The 13,569-nt window shown below is 47.7% G+C and overlaps 6 protein-coding genes across 6 annotated transcripts; 2 read left to right on the forward strand and 4 right to left on the reverse strand.

Moving 5' to 3' along the window:
• Positions 1-532: 532 nt before the first annotated feature.
• On the forward strand, positions 533-2,133 carry PEX2_080320 (NAD(P)/FAD-dependent oxidoreductase; the record flags this gene model as incomplete). The annotated part of the gene is made up of 3 exons (XM_016745302.1): positions 533-551; positions 644-1,188; positions 1,243-2,133. 3 exons carry the CDS (start codon positions 533-535, stop codon positions 2,131-2,133), a joined length of 1,455 nt encoding a protein of 484 aa, XP_016598220.1.
• A 357-nt stretch (positions 2,134-2,490) lies between these two features.
• PEX2_080330 (mediator of RNA polymerase II transcription subunit 17) lies at positions 2,491-4,544 on the reverse strand (the record flags this gene model as incomplete). Its single annotated transcript, XM_016745303.1, has 3 exons — positions 2,491-3,764; positions 3,829-4,214; positions 4,273-4,544. The coding sequence occupies 3 exons, from the start codon at positions 4,542-4,544 to the stop codon at positions 2,491-2,493; spliced, it is 1,932 nt and encodes a 643-aa protein (XP_016598221.1).
• A 544-nt stretch (positions 4,545-5,088) lies between these two features.
• Positions 5,089-6,031, forward strand: PEX2_080340 (SDR family oxidoreductase; the record flags this gene model as incomplete). Its single annotated transcript, XM_016745304.1, has 4 exons — positions 5,089-5,399; positions 5,449-5,556; positions 5,625-5,781; positions 5,846-6,031. 4 exons carry the CDS (start codon positions 5,089-5,091, stop codon positions 6,029-6,031), a joined length of 762 nt encoding a protein of 253 aa, XP_016598222.1.
• Positions 6,032-6,220: 189 nt separating this feature from the next.
• PEX2_080350 (glycoside hydrolase family 1 protein) lies at positions 6,221-8,108 on the reverse strand (the record flags this gene model as incomplete). Its single annotated transcript, XM_016745305.1, has 4 exons — positions 6,221-7,141; positions 7,204-7,344; positions 7,410-7,832; positions 7,893-8,108. 4 exons carry the CDS (start codon positions 8,106-8,108, stop codon positions 6,221-6,223), a joined length of 1,701 nt encoding a protein of 566 aa, XP_016598223.1.
• A 1,477-nt stretch (positions 8,109-9,585) lies between these two features.
• On the reverse strand, positions 9,586-10,819 carry PEX2_080360 (zinc-dependent alcohol dehydrogenase; the record flags this gene model as incomplete). The annotated part of the gene is made up of 3 exons (XM_016745306.1): positions 9,586-10,277; positions 10,332-10,622; positions 10,699-10,819. The coding sequence occupies 3 exons, from the start codon at positions 10,817-10,819 to the stop codon at positions 9,586-9,588; spliced, it is 1,104 nt and encodes a 367-aa protein (XP_016598224.1).
• Positions 10,820-11,270: 451 nt separating this feature from the next.
• Positions 11,271-12,763, reverse strand: PEX2_080370 (glycoside hydrolase family 76 protein; the record flags this gene model as incomplete). The annotated part of the gene is made up of 3 exons (XM_016745307.1): positions 11,271-11,840; positions 11,896-12,599; positions 12,655-12,763. 3 exons carry the CDS (start codon positions 12,761-12,763, stop codon positions 11,271-11,273), a joined length of 1,383 nt encoding a protein of 460 aa, XP_016598225.1.
• Between the last annotated feature and the right edge of the window lie 806 nt (positions 12,764-13,569).

Consider the following 13,569-nt stretch of genomic DNA (forward strand, 5'->3'; position numbering starts at 1 on the left):
ATCTGCTGACGGGCAAGGACCATATTGAAAATAAAAAAATACATACTAAAGCTTGAAATCGTAATGCCTGACGCCGAAAATGCAATACAAGAACGTGCCTCGACAATGGCACTACGTAGTGACTCTTCGGAGATATCTCTATCTAACTGCTGCCACACCCCCATAGTAGAATGGATTGGAAAATCCCCGACCCTACATGTGTATGTATTAAGGCCCGGGAAATATCGAACTGGTTTGAAAGAAGCAATCTACATCCACAGTAAAACGTAATCTTTATGTGCAGAAGCTATCATTCCGACATCGGGATAACAGCCCTGAAGAGAAGATTCACTCCATTCCCACTTAGGCAGGTTGACCCTTTGAGATAAGATAAACCCCGCACGATATCTACATCTATATAAGGCAATGTACCGGCTCCTATCTTCTCATATCTGAAGTAGTCTCATTGATTCCTAATTAAAATATCAACTGCAGGCACTGGATTCGATATTACCCGAACTATTGAATTCCGTGCCTTTTTACATCCTTCGCGATGGCGCCTAATGATTCAGGTAACCTCAATCGACCCCCATCCCTCAAGTTAGCCAATGTGCTATCACGCTTGACTCTACCGCAGTATAGATGGAAGGTTAACAAAATCTAGTTTTTAGCCTCGTTACGGCTGACCCAGGCCTGCCGCGGTCTAATCCCACCGCCTCCTACTGGCAGCACATTCCACATGCTCTTGCCGATGTCCAATCCTCAAAATTACCAACTGACCGAGATTTCGCCATCATTGGATCAGGTATCACGGGTCTATCGGTAGCTAGATCCCTCTTGGAACGCCACCCCACTGCTACAGTAACCGTTTTAGAAGCCCGTGCCCTCTGCTCAGGTGCGACTGGGCGTAATGGTGGGCAGATGGCTGCGAATGCCGGAGAGCAGTATATGAATCTTGCAGAGACTCATGGGGTCGAAACGGCGGGCAAGATTGTGGATTTCACATTCCGCAATTTGGAGAAGATGCAAGAATTGATTGAAGAGTATGACGCCGTGGAGTTGAGTGAGATGCAACGTCTGCAAAAGCTGCGAGTCTTTTTGACCCAAGGGAAGTTTGACGACTTCAAGAAAAGTATCGCGCGTTTGGAAGCGGATCATCCTTCTAGGAAGGGTTTGTATACCATTTTAGATGCGGATGCTGTGCTCAAGGTGAGTCGTATCGCCTACATAGTCATAGGGTGTCATTCTGACCTCTTTTTTTAGGAGTATGGAATTCATGGAGCATGTGGAGGAGGGCTGCTTCCTGCTGGAACAGTCTGGCCATACCGTCTTGTCACCAAAGTATTCGCGGCCCTATTGGAAAAATACCCAGGTCGCCTAACAATTGAGACACATACACCGGTTGAGTCTGTTGAGCACGTTTCAACACTTGCCTCACCCGTCACGAGTACTTATCCGTATACACTACGCACTTCTCGCGGTCCACTACGAGCACGGACTGTAGTTCATTGCACCAATGGCTACAGTGGACATCTCCTTCCTCACTTGCGAGGGCTTGTCCATCCTTTCAAAGGCACGATGACAGTTCAAGATCCACAGAATGCTGTGTCAAATCAAGGCACAGCTGTGTCATGGGGTTTCCACTACCCTCCAACCTACGATCCTGAAACCCAACGCCTTGGATATGGACTGTACTACCTAGGACAGAGTGCAAAGACCGGTTATTTCTACTTCGGTGGCGAGCATGCGCGTTTTGAGGAGTCGGTATCTGCAGATGACAGTTTTGTGACCGACTATTCGGTCAAACATTTGGAAGGCGTCCTCCCGCGATTCTTTGGCAAAGACGACAGATCCGATTGGCGTCTGGTCAGTTCGTGGAGTGGAATTATGGGTTATTCCTCTGACGGTCTGCCAATGGTCGGAAGATTGTCGCCGACGCTGACAGGTCGGGAGGGTGATGGCGAATGGATTGCCGCTGCATTCAATGGATATGGTATGGCAAACAGCCTGATGAGTGGCGAGGCGTTGGCTTTGATGATTTTGGGTGAGGATGTCAGTGATTGGCTCCCAGTTGCATATGGACTGGGCGAAAAGAGACTCCGAGAGACTCTCACAGTCCCAGGGGCCGTCAATGCACTGAGTTCGAAGTTGTAAGAAAATTTTTCAAAACGGAATTGCATTTAAATTCAGCTTTTGGGGTCATGATTTGTACAGGGTATTCAAGTTTCTGTCTATTATGAATTTTTCGAAAGAAGACGGTGATTTAAAAAAAAATTTGCTTCGACCCACTTCACCTCGCGAGCTATCACGACTTTTTGCTTCACGCAAAAATTTTCAGAAACAAAAAGACATGGACTCGCGGGGAATCGAACCCCGGACCACTCCCATGCTAAGGGAGTATTATACCACTAAACCACAAGCCCTGTGATTGAAGATCGGGCATCGATTATCGGTTCAAGGCGGGCCAGAGTGGAGTGGTTCGGCCCGATACCAATCTGCGCTCTCTGTGGGTCACGACTGTGACACCTGTTTGGACACATAATCCATCAAAGAAGGCTCCTGGGGTGACCCAGCGATAGGAGATGATGTCCAAGTATGCGGCATTGAATGGTGAGAGGGCTTTTCCCAATTCCCGCGCCCGGTTCCGTCGATACAGCGCACGGTGTAGATCTCGAGAGACAATTCATGACGAGACAGAGCAATCTTCATCTTCTTTCGTTTTTCTGATTTGGAGGGGATTAGAAGTTCACCATGTTGAGGGTAAATCGCTTCCCAAGTATGTTTCGCGTTGTCCTTGTCAGACTCGGACTTTGATGAACCGCTGTTGGATGAGACTGTGAAAACAACATCAAGCAACAAGAGATGGGTGATGGCGGCCTCCACTTCTTCCCTTTGATAAAGTTTACCAGGAGACTCAAGGTCCTGGTACTTGGGCATATTGAATGACACATCAAAGGTGGTGCCGAAGGGTGGTGAGGAAAGGTTGGTGTGAATAGCGATTGAGAAAGAACCCAGAGGTGTCAAAATTTTCCCATTGAATGTAGACAGCAAGGGAGTAAGAAATTCCCCAACGAGAGTCTCCACTGCTGGAGCAGTAGAGGTTTGTTTCCGTCTCCCTGTCGAAAAGACCCTTGCGGTGTACGCTGGAGGTTTCAAATTTGCCGATTGCAAAACACCGAAAAGGTCGTTCAGTAATGACTGAAGCCAGCGTACATTAGACATGTGCTTGATGTAAGCGAGAGCTGGCCGAATAAGGTGGTGCTCAGGAACAGATCGCATTTTCGGGGTCAAAGGCGGCGGAAGTAGAGTCCGACGACGCAAGTTTTGACGGTGGGCGTACGCCAATAATATCCGGATTGTATGTGCCAAGCCCTCTGCAAGAGAGGTTCCTTGCTGTGAGACATGATGTTCGGGTTCCGAGGTATCTTCATCGGTATCAACCAAGTCCAGTAATATTTCAAGATCATCGGAAGCAGGAATTTGAATGAGATTCTGGCGTGTCGTCACGCCAAAGCTCGCAATCGCTCGAGCTTCTCGAACTAGCTCATGGAAGAGCTCCTCTTCATAAACAGTATCACGCGCTTGCAGAATACGATCCTCAATCGATCCGTCACCGTTGAAAGTGGAACGGGTCGGTTTAGAGCTTCCCGAAAGTCGACCATCCTGTATCACTCGTACCCTAACAAAACGGGGTTTGGATGGGATCAATCCTTCATCCAATAGCAAAGCTCCATCCTCGGCTCGGCTTAGGGAAGCAAGACCGCGGTCGCGGAAAACCGGCGTGGCTGTAGTTGGTTGTGGTCAGCACATGCTTTCTGCGGTATCAATGTCATGTCGGTACGCGCTCACCTTCAAGGAACCCATATTGCACCCCTAGCGCTTGCTTTTCGCGTGGGAGACGGGAAACTTTCCATCCTTTATCCTTAACAGCCAGCACCTCATTCCAATATCGAGTCTCCGACGCGACTTCAGTTTCAAGTCTGGAGGCAGCTTGTAAAAGCTTGTTTGCGGCCGCGTTGAAATTTTGGATCCGCCATCCTCTTGATACTGCTGATATATCTTTGGTTGTGGATTCCGGCTTCGGGGGAGGGTTCACGACCTCGGCATTGAGCGAACCGAGAGGTGCGACTTGCTTGAGGAAGGCCGACATGGAGGTTTCAGCCTGGCGCGGGGCCTGCTTGGAGAGCAAAAGGGAGACGAAATCGAGGGCAAACATGGTCTCCATGTGGGCTTGCCTAAAAAAATGTCAGTTCTCGTGCGCTGAGGGAATGGCTCCAATACCATTAGACTCACATGGCGAACTGAGTGATCTCGGCACGCCGCTTGTACAGTTGCTCCAAGCGCTCCGTCGAATCAAGATCGGTTGCATCTTGGTCACTCTCGTCTACCTCATCCAGTCCATCTTTTTCTTCCTCCTCGACAATCTTGTTCCGAAGAACATCTTCATTCACCTCGCGAAATGAGCCCCACTGATTGTTGATTTGCGCGATCTCCACAGGCAAGGTATCTGGACGATCACGTTTCTCAGGGATGGGGCGCAAAGGCAGGGTGAAAGAGTCAGCCATGGCGTCAATCCACCTAAAAATCCACCCCTCTGCGAAGCTTAGCAAAACCAATGGCTTGAGAAGGAAAGGAAAGAGGAACAAGTGGACGACCTGCTCGGGACCTCAATTCGGTGACGTAAGTCGCACGTGATCGCCTCTGGCATTGAGATAAAAAACTGCAGTTGACTTGTTCCTCCATTATGTCAACGTTGTATTTTTATTTTCTATTTCTATCCTGAAAATACCAGGAATATTCGTGGCTTGCAGTAATTAAGCTTCACAGGGCTGTAAAAGTAATTAGAATGGGAAACCTCGACCACAAAGCGCAATATATATATCCATAGCCCTACATGACACTGCTTCTTTTTCCAAATCATAAACAACGTCAATCCAACAGAATGTCCGACCGGAGATTAATGGAGATAATATCGATATGTCCGTGGATGTCTACTCAGGTACATCAAGCATATTCTGGGACGTTCCCCATCATATTTTCTACAATCATTGCACTTCAAACCTCCCATTCTATACTACCATCAACTTGCTCTGTGAATCACCTCCAACCATGGCGTCGTACCTAGTGACTGGCTCTTCTCGAGGGCTCGGGCTGGCGCTGATCACCCGCCTAGCGACATTGCCCAAAACCGAGGTGGGGACAATCATCGCCACCGCGCGCCAGGACAATTCTGCTCGATTGAAGGAAATTGCAAGTGCTTCATCAGGGCGAGTGCAGATCGTCAAGCTAGATGTCACTGATGAAACTAGTGTGAAAGATAGTGTGGCGGCAGTAGAGCGCCAGCTGCAAGGCAAAGGGCTTGACTATTTAGTCAACAACGCGGGAGTGAGTGACTGGTCCACAACGGGACTGGAAGGAATGTAAGTTGGATATATTCTCAGAGGGTTTGCTATGGTACTGATTTTATAGGGACAATCTAAACGAGACGTTCAATGTCAATGTTACTGCGCCACATCTTGTATCGCGCGCTTTCCTGCCACTTCTGCGCAAAGGCGAGAAGAAAACAGTGATCAACATGTGAGAACATTAGAACAAAACTAGACGAGCTTTTTTATACCACCATAAGAAGCTGACCCAAACACAAGATCAACCACTTTAGGCTCCATAGCTATGGCTGATGCGTTTCGACCCCTGTTGTCACCGGCGTATAAGATCTCCAAGGCCGCATTAAACATGCTCACCGTGCAATATGCCCAGCAATATGCAGATGACGGCTTCACCTTTCTTGCGATCAGTCCTGGTGTGAGTCAAGCCTTTTCCATTATTTGTTGCCCGCAAATTTCTAGGACTTGGCTAACATCAAAAGTGGCTTCGCACTGACCTTGGTAGCTCGCGAGCAGATCTTCCGGTTGAACTAGGTGCCGAGAAGGTTTTGGATATCATACAAAAGGCAACGCCAGAGCAAAACGGAAAATTTGTGAACATACATGTTCCTGGATGGGAGACGCGAGAGGGTCGGAATCAGTATGATGGCAAAGAGATCCCCTGGTGATTAGGCAGAGCAAGGAAAGAGGCCATAACAAAGAATCGGGAAAATGTCAATTACTTTATAACTCACAGAGGAGAACACTAATTTCGCATTACAATATACTGTTGTTGTAAGAAACGCAATTCGATCTTCTCGTTCACCAAGTCTACCCTAGATTTATCACTGGCTGCCTGACATTTGCTGTGGACCACCTCAGTCTTTGTTTGGCTGTCGAGTTTTCACAAAATCAACCAAGTCAAAGAAGCTCTTCTTGTAGTGTCGCTGCTGGGTTGTGCGATTGACCGCTTGAATGCCAAATTGCTGCGTGTAGTCTCCAAATTCCCAATTGTCGACAAAGCTCCAAGCAAGGGCTCCCATAACATGCACACCATCTTCATAGATCGACTTAAGAATCTCAGACATGAAGGAAAGATAATAAGCGCTGCGTGGAGAGTCGAAAAGCTGATCAGAGAGCTCCTCCAGTTCCGCTTCTGCGTGTACCGGAAATCCAAACTCTGACACCAGAATTGGGCTTCGGAAAGTGTTCCACAAGTAGAAGAGATACTCTCGGAAATGCGTTGGTGTGATATAGACGTAGGATTCGGAGCGATACCCAATGTTCCACCCGTAGACATTCTTTGTTTCTTGCTTAACGCAATATGGGAAAAGCTCATTCGAGCTTGATCGGTTGACAGCGCAAGCCTTGATGCCTTCATCGGCAGGAGATACCACCGTAGCGGTATACGGATCGATCCCAAAAAAGTCGGATGTGTTGTGGATGTGCTTCAGTTCGGATTTGCTCAAGGCCTTGGCTCCGGGGAGTGTTTCTAACACAGATTTTGGGTATTGTTTACCCAAGAAGATTGGATTCGCGAAGATACCCAGCTGCATTTCTTGGAAACGATCAGCTGCCAGGACATGGCTAGAATTTTTCGGGTCTTTGGGCACTCCAAAGTTATCGTTGAACTTTATCCCAATTTTTCCTGTAGCCTTTAATGTATCATGATAGAAGTGGTAGACCTGAGCATGTGCCTTAACAACGTGGTCCGCTCCTTTGAAATTGAATGCATAGAGCAGGGGTTCATTGAAGGTCACCCATATTGGGACTCGGTCTGCATAATGAGAAAGCAGAACCTGGGAAGTAAGCCATGTCAGACTTGCATGAGGGCTGATGACTCGTGGGATAGAAATCATACCTTTCCATAGTTGACAAATGCGTCTACAAAAGTTTCATTTTGATAGCCGGCATTGTTGTAGCCAATGTCTGGGTGTTTCGTGATATTGTCGCTGGCGACAAACATTAATGGACTGTCGAAATGAAGCATTGTAACCACTGGCTGTAATGAGGGTCAGGACAATAGAACTTGAGTGGAAAAAATATTGAGAGATTTGGGAGTTTTACCGTCATTCCTGCGTCGAGGACTGTGTCAATCAAGTCATTATAGTGATCAATTGCTTGCTGATTGACAGGTGTTCCTGGCAGAGCAAAAGGCAGAATACGCGTCCAGGGAATTGTAAAGCTGTAATACTCCACACCCATCGCTGCCAGTCGCTGTATATCTTGCTTATACAAGAAATAGTTTTCGTTGGTGACATAGTCCTTCGGCTTGCTGTCGGATACCAATTTCTCCAACAACGAAGGTCCTCGACCATCCAACCCAATTGCACCTTCAATTTGGGCTGCGCTCCCTGCAACGCCAAACACAAAATCTCTGGGGAAATTATAGCAGTCTGTGGGACCAAAATAGTCGCGCGGTGGCAAGATCAGCTCACTGCTAGACACGGGTGTAGGACTGACAGTTGTCGAGAATAACCCAGTGGTGGTCTAATGGTGTGAGCATCAACGTGATTTTGAAAAGAAGAAATCCCATAGCACCTGACATACATAGTTGTGAAGATCCGCCTGTAGCCACATCGAGGACCATGCAGCTTGTCCATATGGGTCCTTCGTGTCAGTGGCACTGATAATAGTTTGTTCTGGAACCCAACTGCCCCAGGTTGAAGTCGACCAGCTGGTGGTCAAATGCTTGGCTGCATCTGTATAGGGCGGGGCATATCTCCGTGTTGTTGTCGGGGAAGGAACCGAGGTTGCATATCTCATAATTTAATTAGCAAGGGATGGTGTAAATAGGGCCTATGTATTTATTACCGAACTGTTTCATTCAAAGTATAAGAGAAGGGCTGGAAGTGGTAATTAGGGGCTACACTCGATTGTGTACATTGTGGTCGAGCCGAGTAACCGGTTGTTGTCAAGTATACTTCCTGTGCCTGTGTAGCCACAGCCAAAGCTGCAAGGGAAATAAAGGGTGTCCGCATTTCTGGAGAAACTAATAGACAAATTTTCTGTTTTACACGCAGGAAGCGGCCTTTTCAAGTAACGATTTCCCCTCAGACGTCAGTGGGTGTGCCGGCTAATTGTCGGCCCATGGGAACAGTACTAGATGTATGGCGTCGAACTCAAATTAAGTCAATTGAAATGCTCAGTGCCACCGCGTCACGTAGCTAGCTTTCAAGAGTGCTGATTGGCAGCACAGAAGACGTAGTTAGTGAGGAGTTAAATTTCCCCGGCTTCTCCACATTGTGCACCTGCAGATCTCCATGGTAAATTTGGGGAAAGAAGGTCGAGCCGGATATTTATCCAGATGAATCGAAACTTTAACCCGAGAGATTGACAACACTTTCGCTACATTTGGCTTTCACGTCATTTCAACGCGTCCATATTGTACCCTCTCGGGCAGATAATACTCCGTAGTGGTGCCCCCTCGTGAGGAGAATGCCATGTAGATCCCTCAGGCACAGTTGCACCCAGTATTTAACGTTATCATAACAAGGATACTCGGCCGCTTATGCGGCCTTGTGACATCCTTTTAGGAGTCTTTTGAGATGTCCCTTTTGTAGATATTTTGGCCGCCTTCTTCAGCTTCATAGATAGACGGCAGAAGAAGCGGCTGAAGTTGTGGAATGGAATTTTCCATGTATAACGAGGGATATACGTTGAAAGGTTGTTGGAATTTCGACCTCGGGTAAGGAGCACTGAGGGTCGGTTGATGGGCCTAGTTACTTGGATGTAGTAAATAAGTTAGTTTAGGACTATGATACATTAAATGCTGCAATCTTCCATCAAACTGGGCTTGTGGTTTAGTGGTATAATACTCCCTTAGCATGGGAGTGGTCCGGGGTTCGATTCCCCGCGAGTCCACTTTTTTTGCTTTTTCTTTCTATTTCCAAATGTCTTGCCTTGATCATCTCTATGAGCTCTTTTATCGTTAATGTTATCACCAATCAGCTCGCATGGCTTAGTGGTAAAGCGCATGACTAGTAATCATGAGATCCTCGGTTCGACTCCGAGTGTGAGCATTTTCTTTTTGCATTTCTTTTCTGTTTTCCTTTTTTATTGAACTAATTAATACCGTCATGCATGATATACTTTGCACCAAGCAGATGAAAATAGATGAAATTGAAGCCAGGTATGCCACAGGAAATCTATCATTTATCTAATTAATGGTGGATTGAAGGAGCATATGATTTGTAGAACGGTTTGAAGACAAATCCGGGATATATATATATCTTTTACCCATCTACTCCTCCCAGTTGAAATTGATCACAATCCGTCCAGCCACTTCCCCTTTGCGTAGTTTCTCCACAGCCTCGGGCATACGGTTCACTGGATACACTTCACTAATTTGCCGTAGAGCCCCTCGCCGTGCGAAATCCAACGCCATGGCAGTATCACTCCGGCTACCGACAAGTGTGCCCTTGATGGTAAGATTCTTGAAGACATATTGACAGGGATCGGCTCCTATCGTCATTGACCCTGCAACAGGAAGACCAATGCACATCACAATGCCTCCAATCCGGTCTCCGATAAATGAAACTGCTGTTTTATAAGCAGCGGGGGCTGTCACAAGCACCCCGTGAGCCCCGACCCCATCGGCAATTTCAATAACAGCTTTGGTGGGATCGGCAACCTCTTTAAAATCCACAAAGGCTTCTGCTCCCATCTCAAGCGACAATTTTTGCTTGGATGCTCCCGTGTCCACCACGATCGGACGCATTCCCATTGCTTTGGCCAGCTGTACACCTTGAATCCCCACACCGCCGCCGCCACCCGGGAAAACAACCCAAGCTCCCGATCGCAGGTTAGACTCAATCAGAGATCGGTAGATAGTGCTAGCACTACACATAATTGGGCCGGCAATTTCGTCGGGGACACCATCTGGAATTGGGGATGCATATCGTGCCGGTGATACCAAGTATTGCTGGTAGGTACCTGAAATGATGAGCCGCGATCCAGACCGTTAGAATTTATCTAAGGTAGCCTCACCTGCCGTCATCAGACCAGTGAGAATTGCGCCCTTGCAGTATGTCTCCTTATCATCCCAGCAAAGTGCGCAGGAACCGCATGTATCCATCATCGGTTTGATTCCAGCTCTATCGCCCAACTTGAAAGTCTTCACGTTGGCTCCGACTTTGACCACTACACCTGCACCCTCATGCCCCGGAGATCGCACACCAAAGGCTGACATGAACGGCAGACCTAAGTCTCCTTGCATCATGTGAATGTCGGACGAGCAAAGTCCAGTGTAGTTCAGCTTGATCAAAACATCGTCGGGGCCTACACAAGAGCATCAGTGACTGTCGACTTGTGTGTACTGGAATATTTGACAATCCAATAAAGATTGGGTTCCTACCTGGTTGTGGCACAGGCACCATCTGTACCTCGACGTGGAAATCGGGGCCTTCATTTACCACCACCCCCGCTTTACAGTGCGTGGGAATCTTGAATTGAGAATAATCAATAATCGAACCCATGATTTGAGGAGCTGTGTTGCGAAGCTTCAATGAAACGTTCTGTCTAGATGGTCATTCGATGAACAATATATAGAAGAATCCAAAGGAGAAAGGCGAAGCTGCACCGAGGCAAGAGGCCGGGGAAATACAAAATACACCGTGATTGCAACGTATGCAACCCCTCTTTTTGCTGGCCTCATCGTCAAGGGCTTGGCTTCGCCGAGGAGTAGGTACATATGTATGCGGGGATGTAGATGCACCTTAAACGGTATGTCCGACGGAATTGCGGGAATCTAGGGGGATAGAACAGGGCAATTCAAAGCGAGAATGATATGTTGGATTCAAAAAATTATTCACAAAATGCCACTAACCAGCCATCTAGAAATTAATATAAAAGAATCAGAGAGTCGTAAAAGCGACAAAGAACAGAAAAAAAAAAGCCGAAAAAAGCATTAAAAGAAATAGATCAAGTTCAATCCCAAATTAGCCACCCAGTGGAACCGCCAATACCAATCATAAACAACACGGTCAAAATGCCTGCACCAGCCCTGTCGCCTGAAGTTATGTCGTAGTCGAGACCGGGCGGAATTTTCTTTTCGGGCTTAGACCCTGCATTAGGATTCCCTTTACTCGTCCCACCATCATCGTTGGTGACCGGGGCGGCCACACGCGTGATCAGATTCGCTTGAATAACTTCAAGGGCAGCCATCTGCTGACCGAAGTCTTTCGTCTTATCCCACTTTTGCTCTGTCCACTTGAGACCGCACACATTTTTATTGATACCACCGGTGCAAGTCTTGGCAGCTGCTTGAGCAGAGGCCTTAAGCCGTTTCATGATTGTGTCGTATGCGAAGGGGGCCAACTGGGCAGTTTGAGCCATCCAGCGGGAAAGGTATCCCTTAAAAGATCGCTGGTCGACCATGCAAGTATTGACGGTCTCACAGGCTCGTTCGTACATCACGTTGGGTGGGTCATGAGAGAAGAAAATACCGGAAGCCTCAACGATTCTCTCGGTGCGCTCCTTCCATTTGGGATCTTCAGTCTGTTCAGAGTGTTAGATCATGCTTGGAAGGCATCGAAAGGTAGAATGCACTTACCAAATTATACATGTTAGCTGCGCCAAGCAAGTATACTCCAGCATTGTAAGTCCATTCAATCTGGTTGATTGGTTTGCACTCAGTGAGATCACTAGCTCCATCCCAGAAGCGATACTCGGGGGTCATGAATCCAACTTCGGTAGTCCAGTCCCAGGCCTTTTCAGCCCAATCATGGTACGTTTGATTGTTGGTGTACTTTGCCAGGCGAGAAGCAAGATTGAAGAATCCGCCGGTGGAGATGGTGTTCTTATAATTGTAACCATTGTTCCACGTGAAAATTTGCCAGCGCAAGCCACCGCCACACGAAGAATTATCCCACCGGGGAGCCTGAGTGTTGAATACAGCCTGGGCCATTTCAAGCCATTGAGGTTGGCCTTCTGGTGGGTTTGGGAAGTTTCGCTCCGCTGCAGTCATAGCAGCAAAGCCCCAAAACGCTTGATCGTCATTTCCTTCAGTTTTACTCTGGTTGGCTGGCATGAATGCTTTGTTCTCTCCAGCCTGCCAGAGCAGACCTTGCGTCGTGATGTCGTTCCACGTATCATCGCCCGTGTAGAACCAGTAATCGATAAGGGTGTTGAACATTGCACCGGCCTCCCACCAGTAGTATGGATCCGGCAAATTACCTGGGTTGTCACCGGGATTCATACCAGTGTAGTAACTCATCATGTTGGTGGCGACCAGTCTGGCTGCCTTTCTGATAGAATCTTTGATTTTGAATTAGTCATTGCGCATAGATGGTCGGTAGAGTAGAGAACCTACCTTCATCCTCAAGATCTAGCTCTATCGCTTGCACAGTGGAAGTTCCCAGGAGAGCTGCAGCTAACAGACCCATCCATGACGGCTGTGATGCGTAATTGAACACGCGCATGACAAATGATATACTGATGGCCTGATATTGAAGTGGAATAGGTACTGCCCTCAAGCTCGGTTCAAAAAGGAACCGCTAAGCTTCAATTTCTCAAGGATGCTATTGAAGTTCGGTAGCGACACGTCCCCAAAAACCAGCACAGTTGTTGAAAGAAGAGGCGTTAGTTGGTTATCGATACGACCATGAGGCAAAATATGTCATAAAGATGGATAGTACAGCTTGGCCCCATTCGTTGGCGAGATGAAGATACAGAGAGATGAAGAAAAATTGCCCAACCAACGTCAGACTCCTCAACAGAGAAGTGAGAGGGGGATGTATGTGTATGTATGCGTGGATTGGACAACCACATTCCAGCCGGCTAGGAGCACTGGCATGGTAACAAGGCGTGGTCCCCCGGATCATTTGCACCTCCTGTAGCACCTCCTGTAGGGGGAATTGCATCAGTGTACCTTTGACATTTGACTGCATCAAGCATGAAACCCACAATTCAATTGTAGTTCTACCCAAGATTGGACAAGAAGAAGACAAGAGTGCAACGCGCAGCCTCTCATTTCCATGGTTTCCTTGTTGGTGCTCCACGATAAGGGATCGCCGTGACATTCCAAAGCAGCTGTCAAACAGATCAATTTGATCAACCGAGGGGAGCTGGCCAATCACCGAGGCGCATGGTTGATTAGAGGAGACAGTGGATAAAGGGCGTAGACAGGGCAGTTCAGGGCCGCAAACGAACGCGATGCAACAATTGACGCATTCCGGTATTGTAACCTGTGCCCTGTCTGGTAGGGGCCCACGCCCTGTCGCTTGTC

This window comes from Penicillium expansum (genome assembly GCF_000769745.1).
Source record: "Penicillium expansum strain MD-8 chromosome Unknown contig268, whole genome shotgun sequence".
NCBI classification, from domain to species: domain Eukaryota; kingdom Fungi; phylum Ascomycota; class Eurotiomycetes; order Eurotiales; family Aspergillaceae; genus Penicillium; species Penicillium expansum.